The 10,561-nt window shown below is 37.2% G+C and overlaps 1 protein-coding gene across 1 annotated transcript; it reads right to left on the bottom strand.

The window, feature by feature from the left end:
• Window positions 1-2,595: 2,595 nt before the first annotated feature.
• Window positions 2,596-10,289, bottom strand: LOC136828371 (uncharacterized). Its single transcript, XM_067086331.1, has 6 exons — window positions 10,151-10,289; window positions 7,008-7,108; window positions 6,776-6,824; window positions 6,518-6,600; window positions 6,186-6,365; window positions 2,596-5,071 (listed from the first exon to the last, which is right to left on the bottom strand). Exons 2-6 carry the CDS (start codon window positions 7,092-7,094, stop codon window positions 5,039-5,041), a joined length of 432 nt encoding a protein of 143 aa, XP_066942432.1. The 5' UTR covers window positions 7,095-7,108; window positions 10,151-10,289; the 3' UTR covers window positions 2,596-5,038.
• Between the last annotated feature and the right edge of the window lie 272 nt (window positions 10,290-10,561).

Below are 10,561 nucleotides of genomic sequence, written 5' to 3'. Positions count from 1 at the left end.
TAAAAATAGTGTTCTAGGCTTGTTCCTTGAATGTCCCAGCAGTGGGCCATCAGGTCCAGATTTTTCTTAGGCAAGGACCAAGGACGGAGTACAAAGAAAGGCAGAAAGGTGACCGGTGCGAGTTCGCCACTTGATATCCTTGGCAACTTTACTGCACGGTACTCCGAAGAATCACATAGGCTTCGTAGCCTTGACCTTTGGTATTCAAGTATATCTCCACATCCATAGGCTTAGTGTGCGTAGAAGTACTTGAGTGCCAAGGGTAACTTACAACTAGGCCTATGTCTGCCGAGTTTCACACAATGAGGTGCGGTAAGGAGTACAGACAATGTGGACAGATTTTATCTGTCAGTTCTTTACCGATCAAGGTCCATAGTAAAAACTCGCTGGATATTGTTCCTGGTGACAGCTATCGAGACACTATGATAATACTCGCATCTTGGAGTGGTCTACGGGCTACGGAGGAGTTCAACTCTGTAAGAGCAGAATAAAAGAAAAAAAACTAAAAACATCACTGTCATTACTTTTATTCTAATTTACGATCTCTTTATGTTACAACAAACGTAGTTGCGGATATCGCACGTCATTCCGTTTCAGTAAACCGTTTCAAATTTACCGCAGGACAGGAAATGTTTTTTCGCGGGTCGAGCCACTCTAGCTTACTAGAACGTTCTTCCTTTGTGCTCGGTTATGCTTCGTTTTCTGTTCGCTGGTAGCTAAGGAAAACGATCAAAATACCATTCGATTCATAGAAAACGAGTTCAGATATTCAAATTTTGGGGGAGTTTTGTTCGTTGAAAAGCGACTTGAGCTTGTAAGGAATATACGCTCTTGAAATATTTTGCGTGAAACCACGAAACGAACCACCTACAACAAGGCTAATTTGAAAGACTGACATCTTTAACTGCAACACATTGCTTAGATTTTATTACTGTAACACGTAGCAGCACTGTCATGGTAGATTAAAGTCGTTACGAAATCGATTTAGCATAATTCATCCTCACAGGGTAACGATAATCTCCTCTTCTGATGTAGCGAAAATATTAAACTCTGAAATATGGCTGGTCTTACCTGCTGTGTCCTTATGGAACATACCGTCGCTTGGAAGCCCAGGATCAATGGCGATCGATGTGCGTTTCTTACCGGTTTCTACGTTTAAAAAATGACGTTAAAAAAAACTTTCAACCGCAATTTCAGAGGGCATCAGGGAATTTCCTGTCACTACTATTGCAGTTTCGGTGTATGGATTAGATTAGAGTAAAGAGGCTACCTGGTGTTAATAAATAACGTAAGATTCTTGAAATAAACATGGTATTTAAAGTTAATCTAGACATCTAGACCTACTTCCTCTTTTTTTTCGTTGTTGTTTTTGCTTTTTTTTTGGTCATATTCTCTTGTGTAAACTGGATTAGTAAGACAACACTGTTTTATTTTACTTTCAAAGAATTTGGAAACATAACAAAGAATATAAATAATAATAATAATGTGAAACATCAGTTGTTATTTCGCAACGGTCTTCCTAATAACAATGACATTAACCTCTAGCTACTAGTCTTGTTAATTAATAGCGTCAGCCAAGAGAATATCATAAGAATCAGTGAACCCGTAAAATAATTTGGTAATTGTATCATGTATTATACTGCTCTGCATTTTCTCGTTTAAGATTTTGTGATGGTAGTCATTGCTCGCTGACTGTATTACGTCTAGAATTAATGAATATATAACAATTAGGTTTCATACAATACGATTATGTTGTTCAAGTAATATGCGACTTTTTGGTGATGAATTTGTGCCACAGATGGCAGCTGAGAGAGAGAGAAAGAGAATATCTGATGTATAGTTTCATCTCATGGGGTGAAAATTGCCTCGCTGAAGTCATTGGCATACCGGAGGTTGTTGGGAGTCACTCGGTTAATACGGTCAACTGAGAATGAATTTGATCTGATATGCTTCCTTATAAATATTGAAAATTTATGTCAAAAAATTACTTTCTTTTAATGCTCGTTAGAATTTGTTGTAGAGATGAGGATGATGAGGTGGATGTGCGGAGTCACAAGGAGTGAAAGGATTAGAAATGAATTTATTAGAGGAGCAGTTAAGGTAGCCGAAGTCTCGAAAAAGGCCCAGGAAAGAAGACTACATTGCTTTGGTCCTGTCAGGCGGAGAGAAGATCATGTATGTAAAAAAGTTATGAGTATGGAGGTGGAGGGAAGGAGAAGGCTTAGATGGAAGGATAAAGTATGGAATGACATGCGGAAGAAAGGTCTAAGAAGCAGGATGCACTATAGACAGAGGAAGGTGGAGAATGCTGATAGGAAACAGCAACCCTGTATAGAAATGGGCAAAGCTGAAGATAACGATGAATTTTCGTTAGAACTGATCTCTCTTCCGTGGTTATCCAGGTGTTCCTTGATACTTCTGCTTTAGTTCTCTTCAGGGATAAAGGAGAGGATTTTCTTAAAAAAAAATGAAAATCAGATTGCGTACAATTTTTTGTTAGCAGTGAACACAATTCACAATATCAAAACTGTATCAGTCGTAATTCTTATACTGTAGAGATAAAATCAGGTCAGGGGTTGAAAATAAAATACCATCTAAATCTACCACATTTATTGAGAGAGAGAATAAATTAACAGTCACAGTAAATAAAAAAATGAGGGTAGGATTGACAATGATTACAATAAAGTGTTTTTTTTTATTTTTTGTCTTGATGCCTGGTGAAAACATAAAATTATTTTTCAAGGTCAGGCTGAATTACCATGAAAAAATGTTAACAAATTAGAAAAATAAAAAAAAGTACCAAAAATGCTATAATAATGAATAGAGGATACAGTGAAAATGATTAGTCATAGTACTATGATGAAAAGCCCAAAAAAAAAAAAGCTCCTCGCTGCTTTTGTGGCATAGTACTGTATGTGAAGTTTGTAACCTGTAATGCCACATACTCTATGATGGCATAGTAGAAATAGTATTTACAATGATTTTCAAAATATGGTAATGGGGAGGAAAACATCATTAGCTGCCTGGATCACAGAAAGAATTAGGCGACATCGACAGCCGAACAATCTGATGATGATGTGGAATTTCTTTCGAGAGACTGATGAATAAAATATATCTAAATCAGCACAAAGAATTTCACTAAGATGAATTTGAAATGGAAGTCAACAAGCAGATAAATTGGGTAATATGGTTTCAAATGCAGAAGGGAATATTGATTAAATTACAGACAGGTTCAAACAGAAGAAAGCGAAAATACTTCAGTTCTGATACTAGTTGATCCTAAAGCAAAAAAGTAAGGTAAAAAAAGAAAAAGATTATGTCAGCGACTCGTAAAATTCTAACTGAATATAGAAAGTAGGTAAAAGTTGGGCACTTACGTGGTTATAAGACGAACCAACGTTACAAGCTGGAAAAATGTGAAGAAATAAATATCACAACTGATGACAAAGGAGAGAAAAAAAAAGACTACAAAGCTTTCGATGAAGGAAGTAGAAGTTCATAGAACTGATCTGGCAAAAGAGAAGATGACTGCAAGCACTCTGCAGCGCAGAAAGGTCTAATAGAGACAGTACGTAATAAAATACTTTAATCACCCGTGATAGGGTGCAGATCATGCCAGAAGTACAAAGAAGAAGCAAAAATAATATACAAAATGATCATGAAAATCAACAGTGAATTAAATAAAATGACTAAATCTGAAATGAACTGACTAACGCGAGAGAACGTACAGGAAATGATATGATAATTCCAGTAGATAAAAATATTACCAAAAGAAAACAAGTACACACAGAAGTATGTACTACTATATAGCTTGATGAAGTGAACATTCAACAAAGACAGCGAAAAAAAGGACCTTTATTCACAAGAAACCAAACAATTATTATTATTCTGTATAAGGTCCACAATAATGTATCAATAGAACGTGAGACTTTATAAAAATGTATAAAAATCTTTCGAACCCTATCCTGGGTTCATCTTCAGTCCAACTGAGTGATCAAAACATAAAATATGACGAGGTAAACCTCCGAAAAGATAGATGGCGATGGTCGTCAGCTCCGCCAACGGTCACGTCAATGAAGGAAATGGTCAACCGCCCAAATAGGTAATTTCATCTCCTCTGTCTCACATTCTGTTCATACATTATTGTGGACCTTATACAAAATTACCAGTTCTCGGCATTGAGAGTTCTACACAATTATTATTATTATATTCAGGAGGTGAACCCCATTCATATGAAAAGGCTTACGAGGACCATTGATTTGAAATTCAAGCTTCCGAAGTTTATGGTGTTCATTCGAAGGAAATTACGAAAGATAATGCGAAATGCAGAAAGAACAGATCATTCGAAGGAAATTACAAAAGGTATTGCGAAATGCAAAAAGAAGAGATCAGCTATTTAGAAAACAAAGATAAATTAACAAATCAATACATCAACAGACAGAAATGTAAATACATTATTAAAAGTACAAGGAGAATTGTTTTAAGGTTGTAATGGATTGCATCTTCGCTTGAACTTGCCTAAAAAGTTGTCAACGAACTTAAATATAGAGTTTAGGCCAAAGGCCAAGCGCTGTGACCCTTGAGGTCATTCAGCGCTGAAAGGAAAATTGAGAGGAAAACCTCGCAGTTGCACTATGAAATAATCGTTAGGAGAGGATGGCTAGCAAGATGGAAGAGAATATGAAATGAAGCACAGTAAAAGGAATGATACGGGTTGCAGTTAGGGGCCGAAGGGAGGACGTAGCAAGGAACCTAAGTAATGTCTACAGTGCACCCCGTGAGATGCACTGACGGTACTATCCCCCCCACCTACGGCCCAATGAACTTCAAAAAAAAAAAAGACGTGAAAACTCGAAGACATCTGGGAAAACAATAAAGACATTGGAGAACAATTTATTCTAGAAAACTACCTAAAATGTAATAGACATATACTGTACATCAGGTGGCCCGAACGAGAAATAAAAGGAGAATCTAGAAAAATAAATAACGAGGATGATGATACTGATGATGATGATGATGATGATCTCATCTGCAGCATCTAGTGCGACATTGGGAGCTCCAGACTTTGCAGCTGAAAATAGAAAAGAAAAATAAAAATCAGAAAAATTACTGAAAATGAAAGAAAAGAAATAAAAATCAGAAAAATTTATTTTTATAGAATTCCAGATTCTGGAGTCAAGACGATGCAACAGAGAAAATTTAGTTTTTGAGCTGATTAACAGCTCTCCTAGGGCTGGCCCGAAGGATTAGACTTATTCTACGTGGCTAAGAGTTACTTAGCAACGGGACCTACACTTATTGTGGAATGAACCACATTATAGCGAGAAATGAATTTCTATCACCAGAAATAAATTTCTCTAACTCTTCATCAGCTGGTCGGGGAATTGAACTCCGGTCCAGAACGACAGTCTGAAGCTCAAGATTCACCCAAAGAAGGGCTAGAGAGAGAGAGAGAGAGAGAGAGAGAGAGAGAGAGAGAGAGAGAGAGAGAGAGAGAGAGAGAGAGAGAGAGATAACGGATATCAGTCTCAAGAGTAAGTCTATTTTAATTCAGAATAGGGAAAATAATGAACAGAAATTCAAGTTAAGAAGGATCTCCTGACTTCAGAAAAAGGAAATACTATGACACATTCTGTACTTTGAGAAAAGAAAAGCGGAAACTTATCAAAAATAAACAATTTTAAAGCGACAGTTGTAGAAGAACAGAGTAAATAAAAATCGACGTTACAAAAGGAAATAAGACAAAGATAAGAGAAGTAAAATTATATTTCGAAGTAAAATTAAAGAGATGACTCCATAAATTAAAATAGATAAGAAAAGTCCTCTACGTACAAAAAAAAAAAAAAAAAAAAAAATTCTTAATTTGGCAGAAATAAAAGTTTAAACCTCGAGTTTGATGTTACAAAATAAAGGATAACTTTTTTTACTTGAAAGAGATTAGACAAATATAACAGCCACTGACTACTAGTAGATTGAAAAAAAAAAAGTTAACAGTAATGGAGAGAGAGAGAGAGAGAGAGAGAGAGAGAGAGAGAGAGAGAGAGAGAGAGAGAGAGAGAGAGAGAGATTATCATACATTTAATCGATGTAGAAATATCAAACTCAACATACGAAGAGAAAACAAAAGAGAAATTTTAGGAGAAACAATACCTCGAACCAGAACATTGGAACACCATCAAACTCACCGAGGCTGAGTAGGACCTAACGACGAGGATGAAGTAAGTCTGAATGATAGCGACCGCAAAGAAGATGACGCCTTCCATGACCAATGAGGACAGGAGGATGACGAAGATACCCAGGAAGACTGTTAGGATGATGGTGACCATCGTCGTCCACACCCAGGCGAGGACGAAGCGATTTTGCTCCTGCAGGAAGACGAGAATCAAGACTTAAAATCTTGTTTAGGTTCGCAGTTGATTTAAACGTAAAAAGTGTTGTATCTGTTTACAGACGATGTTAATCTTTGGAGAGTTGCTAAAATGATAACTAGAGATAGAAAACTCCCAAAATAACTCACTTTCTTTATGCCGTGGATGAGAAGTGCTACCAGGATAATGTTGACAATGTTAATAGCAACGTTCAGCCAACCTCCCGCCAAACCTGGAGAAGAAGAAGAATGTGATCAGCAGCTTTTTTTTGTAAAATATAGAATAGTATTAGAAGGAAATTCATCAACGAAGAAAGAAAGAAACGCTGAATAACCATGAATAATTAGAAAGAACAGATGAATAAGGGAGAAGTGAAGGTGATTTTTGTTAATGTTCGTATAGCTTACCGTTAAGTCCAGCAAAGATGCTAAGTCCTAGGCCAATCAAACCGAGTATCTGAAAAACAGAATGAAAACGGGACATCAGAAGTAGTGAGGTGTACTAAAGAACATTATTTGAAACCAAATCATATACTAGAATCATTGACTGATTATGCTCAGAACGAGAGTGAAGAAAAAAATTCGAAAACTGCAGTAGTAGGGAATTGTCTCTGAAACGGCTCCGTAAACAGTAACTCACCAAACTGAGGATGGCGACGATGAGCGATCCTATTCGCAGGGAACATCCACAACAGCAGGTCTTGAGGAGTAACTTTTTGTCTGCCATCTTCTCTTCTAGTGCTGGAAGATGGATTTTTTCTTTAGATAGCGAGAAGTGATATGAAATAGACTGTAAACCGTAAGGTGTATGGTAATGAAACTTAAAACGAGCAGAAACAGAGGCTGCAAAGGAATTTTTACTCCATTAGCGGAGAGCAGTGGCGTCGATATTGTGGGGCTGGGGGAGGGGCATTAAGTTGATGGGTCCCCACTGCCCCCCATGTTGAAATTCCCTTTGCAGCTAAACTTTAACCCTTACAATATTTGATACACATTTGCATATAGTAAGGGCTGAAAATTAATTGAAAACTGAGCTCTATAATTTCAATTACAGGTTTACTAATTACTAATACTATTATTTTCCTTCATTCACATGGATATATGCATTCGAGAATAGTATACTCTACTAATTACAGAGCCCCAAAAATATCTTGGCTCCACCTAGGCCCACCTACTGATGGAATGCTAGCTACGCCACTGGCTGAGAGTAATTGGGTATAGATTTAAAACTTCAAATAAATTAAAGAGAAAAACAACACATACACATGAGCTGGTAACCGTACACCATTTTCCGAGTTGCGATTACAATAGAGCTGCACTTGTGAGAGACATCAGTATTAAGAATGACGAAAGAAAAAAAAAATCTGATCTATTTTGTGAATAAGGGTGCGATTAAATGTCGATTAATTATTGATCCTCGAATGAAATAAGAAGTATTAGGCGCCATAGAAACCAGATAGATGACTATTTTACAGGGTTCCTGAGACACGTCGTTAATGGGAAATATAATAGAATACGAATTGAGAGATAATACGCGAATGGAAAAAAATCCATGGCTTATTAAAACGGAGATATACTTTAGACGCAAATGTTCCACGCACCACAGTTGTCCCCGTAGGATGTTAGTGCCGTCAGTGCACCTCACGTGGTGCACTATAGGCATCGTCATAGGCAGTGGCGTCATTTCAGATGTTTCTTTGGGGGGCGGGGGAAGGGGGCAAAGGTTTAGGACTTTATGGTATGGGTGGGGTGGCGAGCTAAGCGAGCCCTATCTGCTGGAGGTAGGGGGGCCGCTGTAAGCCGCCCTACCACTCCCGAGAAATTTTTGGAAATTTTAAGCCATATAAGAGCTGTATTAAGTTAATAAAGCAGCAAAAAGGTGTGCCACACACACAATTATATATACATATACTATATATATATATATATATATATATATATATATATTAGTCACATAAAACTAGAAATAGGAATGTAGGAATGACAATATAGGAGTAAAGAGATAGTCTGGTTCTAGTACGCACGGGATATTAAGTGTAAAGTAAATTTATCTTTTATTAGAAAATAAAACATAAATCACGAAATAACAAAGGAAAGATGCTAAAACTCATGAAAAATAGCGAGATCTAGCCAACATTAGGCAACACTGCTTCTACCTCATCCTGTCTCGTGCACTCGTTGACAAACTAGAGCGCGATCAAGTCTCGGCCGTTTCAACCGGAGGCCCCTCTCCAGTCTCCATCCCCAAACACACGCACACATACACAAACACCTTGGAGTGAATTTTACTTATTATTATTATTATTATTATTATTATTATTATTATTATTATTATTTCAAAGGCTAGGGGGGCAAACCAAGTCTTGTGGTGGGGGAGCCATCAGTGTCTTGAGGGGGGCAAGTGCGCCACCCCAAATGACGCCCCTGGTCATAAGGCGTTTTCAGCATCCGTTTGGCTGCCAACCCTAACTGCACGCACTTCTTAGTCTTTTACTTTACACCCTTCATTTCACTCTCTCTTTAAATCATGAGCTGAAACCCCTCACAGACACAGGCAGCACACTTTCAACCCAAGAGAGACTCCAAAGGGAAATCAGCCTGGAGGAAGAGAGACAAGATACAGGGAGAGGAGGGAAATAAATATGTGGAAACAGAAAATAAAACCGATAAACCTGGAATTCAAGGGACGTCAGCAGAGAGCAGGAATGAATTTGCTTCTCGCTTAAACATTTGGAAAGTCGAGTGTACCTTAGTTTAAACCAGACCACTGAGGAGCTGATTAACAGCTCTCCTAGGGCTGGCCCGAAGGATTAGACTTTATTTTACGTAGCTAAGAATCAATTTGGAAATCAGAAAATTCCTCAACTGCACTCGGTAAACTATTCCACATTTCGGTTGTAGCCACGATGAAACTCTTAGCAAACTTGAGTTTTACCTTGCAGGCTACAACTAAAATGTGGAAAATTCTACCTAGTGCAGTTGCGGAATTTCCTGATCTTCAATAATCCTTCAATCTTGCTGTCCAACCTCTCCAACCCCCCTCTTTTCACTGTCTTAAACAAGTTAACACCTGTGTGCAATGCGTTGAGTCAAAGATTATCTATCAAGGGGCTCACACATGGCTACCTGTAGTCCTTTGATGTTCTGTTTACTTATCTATTCGTATCTCTTTCGTAATATTATGTCTTCTTCTTCTTCTTCAGTGTACCGTATCTTCCAAAACATTGGTGATAATTGCTTTCCTTTCTTGTTACACACACACACACACACACACACACACACACATATATATATATATATATATATATATATATATATATATATATATATATATATATATATATATATATATATATATAACTGAATCAATGAACGTGATGAATATATAAATAAGGCAATGCCACAAAGGAAGAGAAACGACGGAGTGGTGCTAGGCCTTTCGACTTCTTGCCCTTTACTTAGCTAAGCAAAGAACAATAAGTCGAAAGGCCTAGCACCACCCGTCGTTTATCTTTCCTTCGTGGAATTGCCTTTTATATATATATATATATATATATATATATATATATATATATATATTATAAGTTAAGTATATCTTTATATATATATATATATATATATATATATATATATATATATATATATATATATATATATATATATATAAATAGATACATATATATATATATATATATATATATATATATATATATATATATATATATATATATATATATAACTAAATCGATAATCAATGACACTCAAACATAACAACCGACTAACCTCGTACAATAAATCCTCTTCAGACAAGGAGCAACGCCTTCACAAACCGCTGTCGTCACAGAACTAACGTAACTGGCACGAGAGGAAGGTGAGAGGGCGTCACTTATAGCCTGAAAACATCGTAGAAAACAGGTTACCACGAATTTAAGAACCTTACAAATTTCCACGCGCGTATAACGAAGAAAATTGCTAAATAGGAAAGGGAAAACTATCTTGGGGTTCGGGCTTCCGCTCCCGATACGTCACGAGTGACGTCGGAAGTCTCAGGGATAGGTCGGGGTTTGAATTCTACCCACTCCCCAGCGAATCGCTTCCTGCCGCCTTGAAAATATTGCTTCCGTATCCGAATGACCGCGAAAAGGAACTGCAGTAACTTGTGCCGTTATGAAAGGTATGGATAAAGTACCCGTA

The sequence above is a fragment of the Macrobrachium rosenbergii genome, chromosome 42 (assembly GCF_040412425.1).
Source record: "Macrobrachium rosenbergii isolate ZJJX-2024 chromosome 42, ASM4041242v1, whole genome shotgun sequence".
In the NCBI taxonomy this organism is placed as follows: domain Eukaryota; kingdom Metazoa; phylum Arthropoda; class Malacostraca; order Decapoda; family Palaemonidae; genus Macrobrachium; species Macrobrachium rosenbergii.
This window is presented reverse-complemented; position numbering and strand designations above follow the sequence as displayed.